Genomic DNA, 19,682 nt, shown 5'->3' with positions numbered 1-19,682 from the left:
GTATTACAGTATTTTAAAATCCTAATCTGTCAGCAGTGGGAGGCTCAGTCTCTTCTGAGAGCTCATTTTTGCATAACATTAGAGTAAACTCAGTCTCCCTGAATTCGAAGAGGGGCTTTGTGTAGGTAGTCCTTCTTTCTGGCTTTTTCTAATTGGGTCAATTCACTCCTCCGTAACTCGTAGGAATCAATAATATCGTGAATGAGTGCTCAGCCAAGCCCAGATAAAGACACAGGCTTGCCTTTTCACACCTACCCAGCCAGCAAGGATGGGGATGGCTGAGTCATTCAGGAAGATACATTCCCAGGGACTCACCTTTCCAGCTTTGATTTGGCTTCTTCACCCACCACATTCTCCAAGTCTGCAAGTGGGTGTAGCTGCTGTTAGTGCTGAAGAATTGACGTAGCAGTAGAAAAATTATCTCGTTTTTATTATTATTAACTTGGAAGCACAGTCTTTACTTAAAATAATGAACTTCCTTCTTGCTGATTAACAGGAGGTCATAGAGCCACTCTCATTGCCTCACTGTCTGCTGAACTGGGACATTTAGTTCATTAAAACAACTAGGCTACCACTCATTACTTGGGTTACTTCTGGTAATTTAATTACTAGGTATCACAGTTAACAATTAACTATTAGCTACAAGCCAAATTTAAAATTTGGTATGTACGGATTGAGCTAGAGAAACAAGATAAACCTAGATTGCTTTCTTACAATTTTTTTTTCTAATCCAGCACTAAACATGGGGAATTTTCTTAAAACTTTTGACACTCCACATAAAAGTAATTAACACTGAATTTGATCTCCAGCCACAGAACAGTGATGATGGAAGCCATCACGTGTAACTATGGAACCGCCTGTGTATTCTGCATGTTCCACCTCTTGCTATTGAATCGAAGAAAGATGAGAACTAAGCATAAGGGGGCTGTGCTTTTTATGGCCCCTACATGGTGATGGGGAACAGGAGTTTGTGGGCTATACTAAACATGCATGAAACTCCCATTGCAACAAAGAAAGTTGGACACACCTAGCAGAGGAAGGATTGGTGTTTACAAGATGAATGAGGGAGGAGCAGGAGGAACTAGGCAGCATTGTGACATTCTAAGCAATGTTTGCAGCCTACACCGTGTTCTTTCATTCCTGTAAGTGAACCTGCTTAATCTGCTTCAGACATATATATTTTTTTTGCCACTGAAAAACCACACTAAAGATGTTTTAAACCGACAGGTCCTTCTTCTGACTCTAGATGTAGTTGTTACATCCTTAGCAACAAAGCAAATGCCGATGTTGGACCATGTCAGAAATCTTGTCAAGAGCGTGGACTGTTTCGCACAGAGTGGAGATATGGCTTCTGATTCTGGTAGCGTATTTACTCCAAAGAAATGTGAACTCGGGACATTTGCCCACGAAAGCTGCGGATCCAGAAGCATTCATGAATGTTGTAAGTTGGGGATTTCCATGTTTCGGGGAAGTGAGGGGAGGTGTTAACCTTTGCATTTGTGAAGTGACTGCATGCTGTGTTTTATATACCGAGATGCTTCATGCTAGAACATGCTAGAACAGTATGATGCCAAAAACACACTGGAGGGAAGCTAAACTGGTTGTCAGTAGATTGGGGGGACTCCCCAATCAAATCCAGTTGTTTTGGGTGAATGACTTAATCTCTTTAGGCTTCAAGAACAATTTAACTCTATTGAAGCTTCAGACAAGGAAGTAATTGAAAACTTTGGGGCCTATCTTACCCTGATGATTTTCATTTTGTCTTTTTTATTTTCTTGCTTTGCTCTCTTTGGTAAAAGCATCACTCCTGTGCTCTTGCCATGAGAGCTTATACTTCCAGTAGCTCCTGCTCTTATCCTGCTTGGGATGCTGTCAAATAGCAAGGAGAGGTCTGTTCGTGCTAGAGAAGCCGTGTGAGAAAGAAGCACTAAGGGTGACACACCTCTTCAGAAGTCTTCAGGGAGAATTTTTGTGTCTACTGTTCACGACCACCATACAGTACCATTTATTCCATAGTAGGCATCGGAATAAAATATAGTAGAGATACAATTTTCTTTTCATTGCTCCATCCTGGAGCTATGACTATCTATACTCTTCAAATCAAGGCATTGAAATTAAAGAAGCATTTAAACTGGTTAAACAAGCCCCACCACTCTGCTCGCTAGACCTACAATTTAAATTCAGACCCGCCTAAGCACATGCCTGTAATTATAGCCGCTGTGCAAGAAACCCCACCAGATGACAGGGTGGAGAATTGACTTCCAAATGAGTGACATGATTGTGTTGGACATTCGGCAGTCTCACCTAATATCTCCATCAGAAGAGAACACATGTTTTGGCAACTGAAGACCTTTTTTTTTTTTTTTAAGATTTATTTATTACATGTAAGTACACTGTAGCTGTCTTCAGACACTCCAGAAGAGGGAGTCAGATTTCATTACAGGTGGTTGCGAGCCACCATGTGGTTGCTAGGATTTGAACTTAGGACCTTTGGAAAAGCAGTCGGGTGCTCTTACCCACTGAGCCATCTTACCAGCCCCAACCCTTTTTATTTTAGCTTTTTCCTCCAGGATTTTATTTTTGCATGGTTTCTAAAACAACAGCTTGTGAAAAATGATTTTTTTTCTGAATCTTCATAGTACTATAAGACTTCCTCTACCATTCTGATGGCTCGCATGGCCTCTAAGACTTACAGACTGTGGAAATGTCCTGAGTCTACAGAATGCAAATATCTACAGTTTATGGAGGTTTCTTTGACCTGTTCAATGTTTAGTTGATGCTTGTCTTCCCGGTACACTATTGCAGATCCTCGGGAGTCCTGAATGTTCCACACAAATTTCTCAAGTTTTAGGGTACATGAAGTTCCTTTGGCCAAGATTGCTTTCCTAGACCAGCCACAGCACCTGTCCAGCACCTCCAGGCTGTCGGAATTTCTGGAAGGAGCTGGACTCCAGCACTGCAGGTGCCTGAAGTCACTCTATTCACCATGACCACAGAGAAATCTCAGAAAATCAAAAGCTGGTAACCCAGCACAAAAGACAAACTCTCAATTTCTGACTACAAGGCTAAGAGCAAAGGCGAGAAAAACATGAAAACAGGAGAAACTAATCCAGAGCGTAGGAAAATATTTTGTAGCCCAAAGTCAGAAGAATAAATAGGAGGTAGGAAGAAGGTGACTGACAAAGAGGTCAGCGTGTTGAGGAAGTGGGACAGCTGAGAGCATACCATGTTCAAGATAAAAATAGGTTATAGTTCAGTTGACCTTTAAAAGTTCATACTTTTATTACAAGAGCAGTATATAGCCCTTGTAGGAAACCTAAGAACTTCAGATGTCAATAATGTTTATTAATACATTAATACACTGAGCTAACCACCAACAGCTTTTTCATGTCCTGCCATTTTCTTCTGAAACTTTCTGTTTTATAAGAGAAGACTAAGGAGCACCATACACAATTTCCTATTTTCTAATACTTTTTACTACTAAAACGATGTATCATAAAGAATGTCCCAACATTTTAAACAGCTTCCAAGAACATTATTCAACTTTCTGTATCACATTCTACTTTTTGGTGTGCATATTTATCCCAGGTTAGACCATCTAGAGAGCAGATATACTTTAAAGCATAATTCATATGCAAGATGTATATTAAGAATCCTTGTGGCTAGGTATGGAGGCATATACCAAATAGTCACCATATGTCACATATGTCATATACATACCAATGTTTCTAAAAATGATCAATAACAAAGGGTAGACTTTTATTTCAAAGCAGGGTCCTTTGGCCATCCTAGAACTACTTCTGTAAGATCAGGCTGGCCTCAAACTCATAGAGATTACCTGCCTCTGCCTCTGAAGAGCTGAAATTAAAGGTGTGTGCCATCACTGTTGGGCTAACCTTTCTTAAAGTATTGTTTTAATATACATAACTGATTTTTTCCTCCAGATTAAAAAAATTAAATAGATAATTAGGTTGAAAGGTAAATATTAAATATGGTTAGAATTTTTAATTTACACTTACGGTAGCAAAACGTTCCAAGCTCAAGTCCAGTTTGGATGTTACAATGAGGCTCTAACTCAAGAAAAGTATGTGTGTGTGTGTGTGTGTGTGTGTGTGTGGTGTGTATTAACATATACATATACATATACACATATACGTATGTATACAGCGATATATTTGATTATGCAGCTGAGCATGGTGACACATGCTTTTAATCCCAGCATTCAATATGCAGAAGCAGACAAATCTCTGTGAATTCAAGACTAGCCTAGTCTATATAGCAAGTTCTGATCCAGGTCTACATAGGAAAAGAGACCTTGTCTCAAACCACAAGAAAAATAAATGGTTATAAAAACATCTTACTCATTAGACTATGTTAGATCTGTATTTTTATGTAGACAAATTTGTGCCTTAATATTATCCTGTGTGAGCTCTCTTGTCAAATATTTTTTAAAAATGAGCACCTGTTGACAATGTTCACCAACATACAATCATTTCCTGAGATACCCATGCCCCTAACCTCTACCTCCTGTGTTCTCTCGGGTAGTTCCTGTTTAGTCTTAGACTCAAATTTGCCACCTCCATAAGATTTTTCCTAACTAATCTCATTCATGGGTCTCTCCCTGCTCAGAGCTCCTCCCCTCCTTCCTTCCCTCACACCCTTAAACCATTACTTACACATAACCCCTTGATGATGAATTGCATAAATCTTCTCAGAAGCCCTTTAACATTTCATGTATATATCTTAGCTATTCAAACTGTCCCTAGCAGTGATTCTTGAAATGATAGTCTCTCTAGAACAACCAGCTTCAACTATATCTGGAAGCTTATTAGAAACATCAGAGTTTTGGATCCACCCCAGATCTGCCAAAACTTTGAGAATGGAATCCAGCAATCTGTGTCTTGATAAATCCTCTAAGTATGTTTGATGCATGATCAAAACGACCTAAATTAACTATGTAATGGTGCTAGGTACATGCATGTGCATGCATGTATACACACACACACACACACACACACACACAATTCCATAATATTTTGTTAACTGAATTTTAATTGTGTACTTATTGAGTTTTAATTGTATATGACGCCTACTGAGTACCCTCTGTTGGTGTTAAACACTGTAATTAATGTTCTATGTGCAGTCCTTGCCTTATCCTACCTAGAGTGATCTAGCAGAAGAATAGAAGAAAGAACAGGAGCGAAGGTTTCGATATTGTAGTGAAAATGTGTGTGTTGGATTAGAGCTCTGAGTGAAACCTTGGCCTTTCTTCTTAGTCACTATGCTTGTTGCTCTGTGTTTAGTGTTGGGCCTTCAGTGCGTGATTTCTCTCGTAGCCATTTCTCAGCAGTCCCTGATTGAGATAGTCCATTTCTCTGATGGCAAGCACTGTGAGACAGCTTAGGAGGAAAAGTTTGCACATGCACTAGTGTCTGAAGTAGAAATGTTTAGCCAGTGATCCAGTGTAGGCAGGAAGGAGTCTGAGACCCTTGAAATTGCATAAAAAATGTTTATGCATAGCATTTTTATAGTTATCCTCAAATCCACAGAGGGTTTTTTTCTTTTCAGCCTAATAGCTAATAGCTTATTGTTCTTTAGGCTTTGAATTTAAAACTAAAGAATCTACAAGACTGTGAGGCTGAAGAAGTCCCAAGTCACCCCAGAATAGGCACTACAGTACAACAGCCTGGCTTCTTGACCTGAATCCAAGAATTTATACATCCGTTGGTCCTGGATATCTCTGAGGCACATCTTGGCTTTGGAGTCTATGTTCTGGCTCAGTGTTTTTCAAGGGTCAGAATTCTGTGAAGACCTGAAACACACATTGCTGAGATCTACCTTCAGAGCTCCTAATCCAGTGACTTATTGCCATGCTCTGCCTTCCTAGAAAGTGCCTAGGTAAGGCTGACAGAATTGCCTCCCAACTTCTGAAAACCAGGATCCAGTTCAGTCTCTGTAAGAATAATATAAAAAAGTGAGAGAAATTGGGTATAATTTAGTGGCAGCGCCTTTGTCTAACTTGTGAGGCCCCAGGTTTGTTCACCAATATTGCAAAATATAAAAACTAATCACACTTAAATCCAAGGAGAATTAGCTGGTTTGACCTAAGTGGTATCAGTTAGGGAAAGATCAGTACTTCTTGCAATACCAAAGAAGCTACTCTTACCCTTGAGTTGTTGGGATTATGGCCATGTAGACCTGAAGTCTAAACAAATATTGAGGCTTTTGTTTGTTTTTTCCATAGAGCGAAATCATCAAACACAAGGGTTATCCCAGTGAGGAGTATGAAGTTGCAACGGAAGATGGGTACATCCTTTCTGTGAACAGAATCCCTCGGGGACAGACACGGTTAAAGAAGGAAGGTATGGTTTACTCAGTGTCACTCCAACGTGATAGTCTTCTTGCAGCCCAGACTTTCTTGATATTTAGAATTAAGTTTTGGTTCTTAGGACAGACTAAGAGCCTTTGGTTAGGGGGAATGATAGAGTCGGTTCCCAAATAATCCCTATCCGCATTGCCAGATCATATTTCATCCATACTCATAGTAAGCAACTATCTCAGAGGTATGTTTCAAAAATACCTTTGATCTGCTGAAGGATCACAGGGCAAGGACACATAACAAGCATTTTTGGGGACCTGGGTTCAATCACTATCACTACAAACAAAACAAAACATCCATTTTCATGCATTCTGGCACTTCATCCCCTGGCATTACCAAACCCCTCTTACATAAATATTCTAGAGCATTCCTGATGATCCCTTGAAAATTCCCCATGGGAGCTTTCGTTTATCATGAGCTCCTATGAACTACCTTTTCGTCAACACTGTACAATGTGTGCCCAATCCAAAGAGCACCCTAAATATTTATGATGTTGCCTCATTTTTCCACTAAAGACTAAGAACCAGGCTCTAGGTGCACAAATGTAAAATTTCAGTGTGTTTATGTGGCATTTGCTTAATTTCACTTTTATATGAGGTTCTGGGCTACCACTGTTTTGTAAACATGCATCCTTGTCAACAAAGCTTGCACATACCTGTTTCCACTGTGCTCTCTGCTTTACATATTTGGCTCTGCATGTATAACAGCAACTATGTTGTCTGTCATGGGTGCCAAAATGTAACTCCTCGTGTCCTTTCTGAATGCCAGCTATAATGTCAAGTGCTTCATACCCTCAGTTTCACGTAATTTTCTTCTTCACTCTGCCATACACAGCTGCGTGACTAGACCAGAAAGTCCACACTAATACCTGTTAACATGGCATTCAAATCAAGATATTTATCAGAATGTAGTCCTTGTTCTTATCTACCACTGGAAAAATGTTACTGGTCTGTGGTATAAAAGTGTCAGAATTCTATTCATCCCAATAGGCACACCTGTAGCCCTTTCAAAATGAATGTGTTTAACTCAGGCTGTGTAGCTGGACCTGCGGTGTGTCTGCTCCATTTCCATGCCAGGGCCTTTTAACTTACACTTTCTTCTTTGAAGTTTTCCCAGACCTTTCTTCTTTCCTGACCACCCTAGGCAGAAGGCAGCCTCGTATTGTCTATTAACACCTGGGGTCACATCTCCTATTTTCCCTTACTATACCTAAAAACATATTTTCATGATGGCTTATTGTCTTTTTCTCCTCCACCAGAGTGAAACCTCAATGAGAGCGAGGGCTTCTCCCTCTTCATTCATGTGTCTGCAACAGCAAACACTTTGTGGGGAATAGTCATGGGGCTAATAGATGTATCTGTGAGATGAAGGAATGAAGTATGCACATCAATGAGTGCCCTGGGAACAGAGGCTTTTCATTAAGTTCCACAAATCCTACAGGCTTGGGCAAGGTGTCCTTCTTCCTGTCAAGTGACTGTGCTGATTACTGGGTATAGAGGACACCAGGGCCAAAAGTTTGTACTCACAGGCTGCTGACTGGTCACATGGCGTGAGTGTTGACGTTTTAAAAGGCCTTTGAGTCCAGTTGGTGTGCAATACAGCCCCCATGTGATGATATTCTTACAGCTCTGCTTACTACCTAGTGGGCTGTAATGTATTGCCATTACTTATTTATTTAATTTTTATGACCTCTTGCTGTGTAGCCAAGGCTGTTCTCAAACTCATGATCCTCTGAACTAGCCTCCTCAGTTCTGGTGTTATAAGTATGTGCCACACCCAGCTTATAACATTTTCCCTCAAGTGTGGGTCTTTGCCATTAGACTATTTTTTATATATGTACATATGTATGTGTGTGTTCTTCATTATGGTACCTTCTTCTGAAACAGTTCTAATATTTTCTGAAGACATAATACTAGCAGTTTAATACTAAAAGTTCCTCAAAAACAATAATGGGAACTGAATTCTAGTGCTTTTTTTTTCTTTAACAGGCAGTGTGCAACTGTTCCTTGTGTTATTTGTTCACAACAAAAATCTTATTTTCTGACGGTGAGGAAATTAAAAGAGTAAAACATTAAATAATTGACTAAGAAAATCAAACTAGCAAGCAATAAAAAGAAAGGTTTGCATGTAGATTTCTCTGGTATGCAAGTCCTTATATTTAGAGAAAGCAAGAAGAGCAGAGAACACTCAACCAGTTGGAATTTTCTCTTGTTTGCAGGATCCAGGCCAGTGGTGTTACTGCAACATGGTCTTCTGGGGGATGCTAGCAACTGGATTTCCAACCTGCCCAACAACAGCCTGGGTTTTATCCTGGCAGATGCAGGTTTTGATGTGTGGATGGGAAACAGCAGAGGAAACACCTGGTCTCGGAAGCACAAGACCCTCTCCATAGATCAAGATGAGTTCTGGGCTTTCAGGTACAAGAACACTTTGAGGGTGGAGGTAGATACAGATATGCCTTGAAGCACTGGGTAAAGAATTGTGACTTGTGGGATTTGGATTGCTTGTGTAGTTCCCAACTCAATAACCCCCAAGTTTCCTTATTATCCTGTGCTGCTATGGGTGAGTGTAGGGAAGACTGGGTCTCCCAAGGTCTAGCTAGTGGGTTGAAAACAGTGTCTGGTGTCAGGTGATTGAGAAAGGAGTGGGAAAGGTATCCAGTCATTTCCGTGTGAGTGAGTATCTAGGATTAACTCCCTTGTATAGGACAACAGGACTGACACCCCCAAGACATGAGACCAAGTGTCATTAAATAGGGATTTAACAATCACTGTGTGGCGTCACCTTAAATCATATTTCCCATAGCTTTACTCAAGTTCCTAATGTCCTTACTAACCACTGATGGTCAACTTGTTCTCTATGCATTTGGTCAGATATGAATTTTGTTACCATTCATCCTGCAAAGAAATCTGCATACCCCTGAGCTGTTTTAGTTGAAGAGTAGGACATGCTTCACATTAGCAGTTGGCTTGTGTGTTTAAAACTTCTCAATAACCATTACTATATTACAGCATCCAGAGAGAATAGACATTTCTCAGGTTTGAAACAAATCCGTCTCAAGGATTTTGAGGAACACGGTGACAAGCTAACAACACTGACACTGGTCGGGAGGACTTGTTAGCAGATCCTGGGGGATTCTGACTGTGTTCTGTTTGTATTATCATTGTCGAATAACTTTGTCTTTTCCCTTTGTAGTTATGATGAGATGGCTAGGTTTGACCTTCCAGCTGTGATAAACTTTATCTTACAGAAAACGGGCCAGAAAAAGGTCTATTATGTCGGCTACTCACAGGGCACCACCATGGGTAGGTTCACAGGAAAGAAGGTTGGTATACACAGAAGTATGAGCCTGTGAGCCTATGACCCAAGCTGTGGCTTGGCACAGTAATTACTCCTCTCACCGGGCCTTCTCCCCTTTAGTGGCTCTAAAAGCTTCCGGGAACAGAGACTGAGGGAAGCCTTGGATGTGGCAGAAAAAAGCATGGATTCAACCATCATCTCTGCTATTCTTTAGATGATACCCTAAAGCAATCCCTTTATCACATTGGTTTCAGTTTCTTCACCTGCAAAATGTAGATAATAATTCTCTCTTATGGCTATTCTAATTGATTGAACTACATAATACAATCATACATGTTAGCTCTGTAAAGGCAGGTGTTTTGTCTAAAGCACAGTTGTAATAGAAGTTTCTAGTCTATGGCATCCCCGCCCCCCAATGAATGTGTTCAGCAAATGAAACCTTGGGTTCACAGTTGGCCTCACGATGAGCAGCAAGAAAGACAGAGAGTATTATTACTGAATGACAAGCAGAAATGGTGGTGCAAAGGCAAGTTTTTCTCTTTACCAGTGTCTGGGATCAGGTGCTTACATCCTGCTTTGAGGGAATCTTTGAGAGACTTCAATGACAGCCCCTCAAGATAACATCACTTATATGAAAGATGGAAATGGGGCTATTCCGACCTCATATCAGACCTAAACCAACAGGAAAGCATTTGCTAGGTTGCATTAAGAGAAAGAAAAATTTGTGTAACAGAATGAGGATTTCTGAGACTAATCAGGGCTCTTTATCTGTGTTTTGAAGCTAAGCCCTGAGTTGAGAGCAGACCAGTTTTCTTAGGAAATATCTGCACTTTTTAGTAAGGGTAACTTGTCTAGCTACTACAACAAGGTTTATACTCATTAGAGAGACGAAGTTAAGCAGATTCAGTATTGTCTTCGTATTATTTTTTTTTTGCTTTCATAATAACTGCCTTTTATGCAGACTTACTAACTACATCATTTTGCTTTATGACTGAAGAAGGATATTTGGAATAAATCTTTATCTCCATTTTACAGATGAATAAAGTGTGACATAATGACTTAAGAAGCCAGTAACTGCACTTGCACATGTCTAATAACCAGTGTAGCATGAGGGAAACTCATTGCATAGAAATTCTCCAAATACATTCCTCAGTTCCTAAGAGTCTTACTTCCATCTCCACAACCACTGGGGATGAAGAAGCCAAATCTTTCCAAGAACAACAGACATGGATGCTTTTGACCCTGCTACCATACTGAAGCATTATGACTTCAGGCCAAAACCTTCCATAGGCACTGGGTTAACTCATAGGGTGCTTGCCATTGCCTTAACTCAATAGTACACCACAGTGCCAGCAGACCATGCACTCGCTCTGATCACAGAGACTCACTCCCCAGGTGGTTTGCTTCTGCAAAAGCTCTCTTTGGTCATTAAACAGTGTCACCAAACTTACCTTTTACTAGCTTTTGTTTCCCATGGCCATTTACCTCTGTTTAAAATCCCTCCGGTTTAGGCTCTGTCTCAGTCTATTAAAGAAATAAAGGACTTAATATATTTACTTCGAGAAATTCAAAGGAGGAGGTAGAACGATGAGAAAATCTATTGTATGTGCAAGTGCAACTTTTTATAGGAAAGTTCATGTGTATCAAATCGCCAGCGTTTCCCCTCAAATTTACTCAACCCCAGGGGACACGTCATACAGAGTTGCAAAGACTAAACTAGATACAGCCAAGCTCTAGACCGCAACTTTTCTCAAGCAGATAGCATAATTTGTACAAAAAAAAAAAAAATAACCTGATTCTAAAGAACAGTAAGCACAGCAAAGTGACTATTTTTGTTTGTCTATCTTTCTCCCTTGCTTTGTATCACTCACAACACAGTCGGTATCTGTGGTTCACTAGGGCTTCTTGGGTTTTACTCATGAAACCAGATAATTTCCTATTAAAAAAAAATTCCAACAATCTCTGAGGATCATTGCTTACATTGTGTGACATCCAGTAAAAATAATGTTGTACTGGGAATCAAAAATTCTAATGGCTGCCAGAACTGAGAGCCCAAATTCCATGCACTCCCTTTTAAGTGATCCTCTAATGAAGGAGAGAAGTCTGGGTCTCACACTTCCTTATCTGAATTTTGGATAACAGCAGTGGGCTGCAGTGTTGCTGGCTCTCATCAAACCACAGATAGAGGAGCTACCGTGTTTCATATCTCTGCAGTCCAGAGGGTTTTTTTAAATGGTTTTCCTATACTCAATTGGTTCAGCTGAACATCAAGGTAAAGCTGCTGATAGCAGGGCTTGATGCTGTTTTCAGAGGAATGTATGAGTAAGAAATCAAAGATTAGTCTACTGGTAAACCATGGAGCTATTAAAACAAAAACCTTGAACTTGCTTCGCATGAAGAGCAGTCTTCCTGAAAAGGTTACTTATGGTTCTCCAAAATGTGAGTAGAGTTCTAATCTGGTCAGAATTAATCTGGTGAGGACAGGCATGCGGATTCCCATCGTTTCATACTCACAGTATGGCTGAGAGAGCAAGAGATAACAAGTCTCTTGTGTGTTTGCCTTTGCATACAGCTAGCAAACCCAGTCAGATGCAGAGAACTGTATAGAGGGATTTTGTCTTTTCTTATACCCATTCACCTTCTGAGAATAGAACAAAAGTCATGAGTTAAGGTTTTTTCATCCTTAAACTAGAGATATCATCCTAAACAGAGGATGTGCAAATATGCCTGATTTCAAATGTAAGATCTGTCCTGGCTTCATGGGACAGCTTTTCTCTTCCATAGTTTCAGCAGATATCTTCTTCACTAAACAAGAGTATATTGGGAAAAAATGTTCTCTCTAATCCAGGTGTAAGAGCTGAGCAATTTAACTCAATTTGAACTTCCTACTTGAAAACAAGTGTAAGAGGCAACATATGAAACACACACATTTTTGCATTGAGTCCCCCACAACACACACACACACACACACACATACTATATCCCTGAAGCCTACAACTGCATTTGAGGAAGGTCAAGACATAATCACACATAATTATTAAGGAATTTTGACAGAAGTAAAACATGCATTTTATAAGTTCTGAACTATTTAGTACCCATGGTGATAAATTTTTCTCTCTTACAGGCTTTATTGCATTTTCCACAATGCCAGAGCTAGCTCATAAAATCAAAATGTATTTTGCCTTAGCTCCTATAGCCACTGTTAAATATGCAAGAAGTCCTGGTACCAAATTTCTACTGCTGCCAGATATGATGATCAAGGTATGTGATACCCAGGTGCCTCTATTTGCAGAAAAGTCTTCCAGACCAGTTTCCTATAATAATGCTTTAAATGGAAACCATTTTCTCCCTGAGTATCTTGTCATGGACATTATTTTACCTCTTCTCTTTACAGGTATTATTTGGCAGACAAGAGTTTTTATACCAGACTAGATTTTTCAGACAGCTTTTTATTTACCTCTGTGGCCAGATGATTCTCGACCAAATCTGCAGCAACATCATCTTACTCCTGGGAGGTTTTAACACAAACAATATGAACATGGTGAGTGGGCACATCATCTCCTAAGCAAAGCTGGGAGCTTTGCATCTCCATACTTGAAAATGAGCTGACACCAGCCAATGGTCAGAGAAAACGGTGTGCAACCTGTAATTGGCAATTTCCAAATTGTAAGAAAATGTTGGGCAAGCTGCAGGAGGAGATAATGCAAGGATAATGTGAAAGCATTGCCAGACCCTTACTTGACAGATTATAGGTGCAGTTGGAAACCTACAGGGAAAAAATAACCAGAAAAATGAACGTCAATCAACCATCACCCATCTCTGTCCTCCACGAGGGGACTTTTGATTTGTACTTGATGTTCCTTGATGGAAATGGGTATGTTAGCTTGTTTGGGGTATCGCTACTGATAGGATCCCTGGGTGAGTTCCCTAGTATGTATGGGCTGAAGATTAGTGTACAAAATGATGTGGCTGGAGATAATTCCTAGAGAAGGAACGAAATTGGATTTGGTGGCTAAAAGGTGGGACTGGGAAACAAACTTCAAAACAAGCTGAATTTGATCCTCTGCCTGGTGGTTCTCAACCTGTGGGTCGTGACCCAACAGGGGGTAACATGTATTCAGCATATCAGATATTGGGGTCACCACAGCATGTGAGGAACTGCATGAAAGGGTCACAGCATGAGGAAGGTTGAGAATCGCTGCTCTAGAATTTGTGAAGGTAGACTAACCCAGCAGAAATATTAATGAGGGAGACTTTGGCCAGGGCATGGATTTTCAGACAGGGGTCCAATGAGGGCTGACAATGGAGGGCTGCCTGCCTGGACCATTCTCACTGACCAGAGAAATGTCTTTCATTCCCAAGAATTTTTCTTTTTAAAGGAAAAAAATTAATTTATAGCCACCATTTAACAGACATCTGTACTGTACCAGGATAAACTGCTCCTGACAACAAACCCATTAAACAAGTATTATTAATATCTCCACCGCACATGTTAGCATACTGAATTTAAGGGTTAATTAACTTGCCCAGATTCACCCTAAGATTAAATAATAGAGCTAGGACCAGGACTGGAGTATTTGTTCTAAATATCTCTGGTAAAGTTACTTATTTATTATTACTTTATCTTTTTTTTTTTTTTGCAGTGTTAGGGTTGAAACTAGCAATTTCTTTTTAATGAGAACCTATTCTCAGATGAGCAATGTTGTTTCAGAGGAAGGCAGTGGTAGTTGATTGGCATGCCCATACCCTTTACCATGTAAGATTATGGCTGCTGATTTAATGATGTTCCCATTTTTTAATCTGGCAACATAGAAGTCTGGTTTTGACAAGTCTGGTGTCTGGTCTCATAAGTCATTATGCTTTGTTACAGAGCAGAGCAAATGTGTATGTCGCCCATACACCTGCTGGAACGTCTGTGCAGAACATTCTCCACTGGAGCCAGGTCAGAATGCCCAGCTTGCAGCCCCAGATAAGGATCCTTGCACATTTTGACTGTAACAGCCATGAAGCCTGATGGTTTCTGTTTATCCTGGGTTAAAATCTGGCCACTGATATTTGGATATGAGCTTAGTTGAACTATCCAGAGTGAGGAGGCAAGACACAAAGGGCCTTAAGTCTGTCTTTGTTGCATCTTGAAAGTAGGATGATTCAGAAGATGGTTCTCTGTCTGGAGTCACTGATGAAGAAAAGAAATTATGCTTCAAATTATCCTTTATCACTTGTTGAGCATTATGATCAAACCAGAATGAAAATGCAAAGCTGGCCCAAAGTACAGAAAGGAATTTTCACAGGAGTTCTTGGTGCAAGCTTTGCAGTCTCAGTAGAGAGGTGTGTGTGTGTGTGTGTGTGTGTGTGTGTGTGTGTGTGCGTGCGTGCGTGCGTGTGTGTGTATGTGTGTGTGTGTAAAAGAGGGGGTAGGGTCACGGAGAGAGACAGAGGGATCCAATAGAACAGTTCTTGGCACTGTCTCAGGAATTGTACCAAACACCCACCCACAATGATACACCAGAGATGCACTTCCTGCAATAAATGGGCATGGTAGAGCTCTACTGTGCTCCATGTTTTTTTTGGGTTTTTTTTTTTTTTTTTTTTTTTTTTTTTTTTTGCCAAAAGAACCAGATTCATGCTTTGCAGATCTCTAAAGGGACTCCCAGTGTGGAGTGGAAGAATAGCCCAGTGTGATTTGCTCTCTGCTGCTTTCACAACTGAAGATGAGTTGAGCATTTAGATACCCCATGTCTCTCTTTCAGTATCTTGTTTTCTTTTTCTAGGCCGTGAATTCTGGGGAACTTCGTGCCTTTGACTGGGGAAGTGAGACCAAAAATCAAGAGAAATGTAATCAGGTAAAAGTGTCAACTTACTTTCCCACCCACTAAAAACACACCAAACCTTTGGAAATGGGTGGCAACTTATTCCAGAGATAGGAATAAATTACAGAAATCCAAGCAGGAAAGATGATACTTCAACTTTAACTGCGTCTAAAAATGGGAAAGTATACAGCTTAGCAGGCAGACCCTTCATTTCAGCAGGGCATGGGAGGCCTGTTTTACTGCGCTTGTCCCAGGAGCAAGACACCAGGGATTCTTGCAAGCAAAGAACAAAACAAGCATACACATAGAAATGCTGTGGTGCTATGACACAGGAAAAAGAGCCAGAAGCGGTCAATGGGGATTACTGCTTGCCATGACTGTGCACCTCAAGCCTGTGGGATTGTAGATTGGCTGCCATGATTCAGGATGTACTGTCTCTAAAATATGAATCGTTATATCATATAACCCTTAAAATGCCTTTGAGGCTGGGGAGATGTCCCATGGGTAAGAGCACTTGCTGTGCAAACATGAGGACCTGAGTTCCTCCAGCACTTATGTAACAAGCCAGGCATGACCAAGCATGTCTATGAAGTCAGTGCTGGGGATTGGGTGTGGGAGAGAGAAAGATTGCTGGGGCTTAGTGACCAGCCAGTTTAGCCAGAAAAACCATGGACTCTAGATTCTATGAGAACCCTGTCTCAAGGGAACAGGGCAAACAATGAGAGATAAGTTGTTCCATTTTCTCCTTTGACCTCCTTTGACCTCCATCCATCCACAGACTGCCTCATAGTATATGTACCTGTACACACATATGCACACATAAACCACACCCTACACACACACACACAGAGAGAGAGAGAGAGAGAGAGAGAGAGAGAGAGAGAGAGAGGAGTTCTCTCTCTGGTCATACTCTTAACGAATATAATTTTCAAGCTAATATCCAAAACGAACCCATGCAAACATTATTACATCATCGGGAGTGTGAAATAGAAATGTGGAGAAACAAAACTGAAAAACTGAGTGTGTACGCTCTTTTGAGAAAAAAACTCTCACTGAAGATTTTCAGTTGCCATGAAAGTAGATATAGAGATTACTCATAAAATGCAAAGTAGAGGGGGGCAGAATATATACCTCCACCTAATCTTTCTTTGAGGTCTCACATTATACTTAACCGTCAGTGCAGGAATCCACCTCGATACAACGTGTTGGAACTGTGTGGCTCCCTTACATCTCAAACTCAGTCACCTTTTCTAACTGACTCCTTTGAGATCACCCTTGACTGTCTTCAAAACCATGCCTTTAGAGAAAACATTTTTTATCTTAAAGGGATTTTGTGGACTAAGTTCTCGAGAAAATGACAGATGCAGACTAGGTGTGAGAAAATGGTAACGAAGAGAAGAGCAAACAAATGTGTGGGAAGATGCCATTCAATAGTGTCAGCTGGAGCTGGGTGGAGTTTAGCTCAGGCTTTTCACCCAGACTATGAGAAAGGGCAAGTGTTACTCACACCACAGAGTGTTCTGGCTCTGCATCTAAATTAGGCAAACACTTTAGTGCTTAGGGAGCCAGGAAGTCAGAGAAGCTATCTGGGTTTGAATCTGTGACTTGTGGTTGATTTTTTTGCTAAGAAACTGGCCTCCCTGGGTCTATGGAAATTTCTGAGTGTTGAATAATATCAAAGACTCAGACTGCCAGGAAAATCTAGCAGCATTGCCTGGACAAGCAAAGTCCCCTGGATAAAGAAGACTTCTTTGGATGATGTGGGGGCTGCTAAGTCTGGCTTTGGGACAAGTATCTAACTTTATCTCCCTTAGTTTAGAGTAGCTCAGTGCCTGAGGCTGACTTGTGGTTCCTCCCAGTTTGGGAAGTGCAGTGAAGCTCAACCTGCATTGTGTATGTGGGGGATACACAGGCTTTCGTAATAGCTTCCCTGTCTTTTCTGTGGAGTGTCCCATAAACTGTAACTAGCAAGAACATTATTTTAAAAGGATATTTATTTATAAAATGGTTAATAAGAAAAATTATAAGTTAATTCAATGTCTAAAATACAAGGTAGGGACTCAGTAGAGCATAAAGAACATATGTTCAGCATGCATAAGTTAAATCCCTATCAACACATACAAGCACATATACAAACACACACATGCACACACACATACACCCTAATTTATATGCCTTCTTGAACAACATAGTAAAGATTTAGAGATATTATCTCTATTTCCCAGTAAAGAAACTAAAGTTGAACCCTGTTAAGTTTTCCTTAAATCATGACCTGGACAATAAACTCTTAACAGAGTTCTACATGACTAAAGCCTACAAACCTTTCAATGCATGTACATTATGTTTACTTGAAAGAGAAGTTGGAAATTTGTATATAAAAATATTATGTGAAGTTCAAACTATTCTTTTTACCTAGCCAACTCCTATAAGGTACAAAGTTCGAGATATGATGGTCCCAACAGCAATGTGGACTGGAGGTCAAGACTGGCTTTCAAATCCAGATGATGTGAAAACATTACTTTCTGAAGTAACCAACCTCATCTACCACAAGAACATTCCTGAGTGGGCTCATGTGGATTTCATCTGGGGGCTGGATGCCCCTCAGCGTGTGTACAATGAAATCATACATCTGATGAAGCAGGAGCCCAACCTTCCCCAGGGAACCTGCAGGGTCAAATTGTGAAGCTCCTGCAAGTCTTAGAACAACCCCATGCACAATGGGCAGGGCCATGGGAGGATGGATGTTCAAAGAAATGTACAGACTTGGAAACCTGCTATATCAGTTAGTCAGAAGGACAGAGGAGATACCCAGATGCCAGAAGACCTCCTGGTCCAAATTAAAGCTTCATATTTCTTCATTTGACACGAAAGCTGATATTTACACTTTTTCCAGTTGGTTAAACTCAGTTGGTGAACACAGGTTTTCTGTGCTTTCTATCTTTGTCATGGTGCAATGTAGTTTTTACTTACCCACAAGATGTATCTAGACAGTCATCATTACATCAATCAACCTTTCCAACATAATTTTTGTTTTTGAAAGTCAAATTTTTAGATCATTAAAAGCAATAATTGGTGCAGAGATCAAAATTGAAATCTTTGGATTGTTGACTTGGATAAAATGAAGTGGACCTTGCCATCATATTGCCATAAAGACAAGATACTTCTTTAAGAAGCAAGGCTATTTGGACATCAACTGAAAAATGAAATCATTGTGGGTAGGTAGAGTCTAACTAAACAATCTTAAAACAGAATCTAGTTTTAGAGTTGGATCTCAAAGATTATTTTGTAGGATATTTATCAGTTTTTCAATAAATTAATTATGTAGCTCACATGTCATGTCTGTGTATCAGTACTAAGATTTTCATCTGCTATTAGACCAGCTGCTCCAAATGAATAAAATGAAATAAATTGTTGTGTATTTTATCCTTTAATCAATGCCGAATCACTCTGAGATAATCTCCCAACTCTTGCATAGATCTAGATTTATGCCCTTGGAAAACTCTTTAATTTTCACACAATTTCAAATATGACGGTTGTAAATTATGAATATTATTTGGCATTCTACTCTGAAGACAAATAAAAGCTCTCCTGTGCCTGTTGGAGTTCCAGTTGAGAATATACAGTTGTTTGTTAAACATACATTAGACTGTGAAGTTCTTTTTCCCGCCCCGAGTTGCCTGGTAAGCTAGTCCAATGTTACCAAATCTTAGGTAAATTACTTAGTAATATTTAGGGACTTCAGGACCCCATGTGTACCCTTAGGGTCTATATATAGCTTAGTATACATGTCCAGATTTGATTTTTGTTCAACCTCTTGTAAAAAATGACTATTATAATAAATGTATCAGTAAATTAATACATCAGTTGTTTTTATTTATCCTACCTTGTTCTCCAATAATGTCACAGACAGACCAAGATTAGATTACCAGAGGATAATGCCTAGCTATTGTACGTTAAGTTGAAAATAAATCACAAGAGAAGTCTTTATTTTTGGTGTTGGGGGTGACCCCGGGGATTTATGTATAGCAAGCATGTGTTCTACCCATGAACTACAGTTCCAGTCTTATAAGGATTTAGAACAGACATTTTTAATGTTTATATAACTTACAAACTAACAAGACACTTAGTTATAAACTGCTGGTAAAACACATGCTGGTACACATATCTAGCCCCTCCCCTCCCCACCCCACCCC

The 19,682-nt window shown here is 40.1% G+C and overlaps 1 protein-coding gene across 1 annotated transcript; it reads left to right on the top strand.

Moving 5' to 3' along the window:
* Nucleotides 1-1,073: 1,073 nt before the first annotated feature.
* Nucleotides 1,074-19,646, top strand: Lipm (lipase family member M). Its single transcript, XM_021152068.2, has 10 exons — nucleotides 1,074-1,142; nucleotides 1,228-1,441; nucleotides 6,245-6,362; nucleotides 8,598-8,796; nucleotides 9,575-9,684; nucleotides 12,804-12,940; nucleotides 13,074-13,220; nucleotides 14,550-14,621; nucleotides 15,451-15,522; nucleotides 17,906-19,646. The coding sequence occupies exons 2-10, from the start codon at nucleotides 1,295-1,297 to the stop codon at nucleotides 18,170-18,172; spliced, it is 1,269 nt and encodes a 422-aa protein (XP_021007727.1). The 5' UTR covers nucleotides 1,074-1,142; nucleotides 1,228-1,294; the 3' UTR covers nucleotides 18,173-19,646.
* Nucleotides 19,647-19,682: the final 36 nt, after the last annotated feature.

Source organism: Mus caroli, unplaced genomic scaffold, assembly GCF_978045245.1.
Source record: "Mus caroli unplaced genomic scaffold, Mus_caroli_1 scaffold_20, whole genome shotgun sequence".
Taxonomy (NCBI): domain Eukaryota; kingdom Metazoa; phylum Chordata; class Mammalia; order Rodentia; family Muridae; genus Mus; species Mus caroli.
The sequence above is the reverse complement of the archived record's forward strand: the minus strand, read 5'-3'. Positions and strand labels throughout refer to the sequence as shown.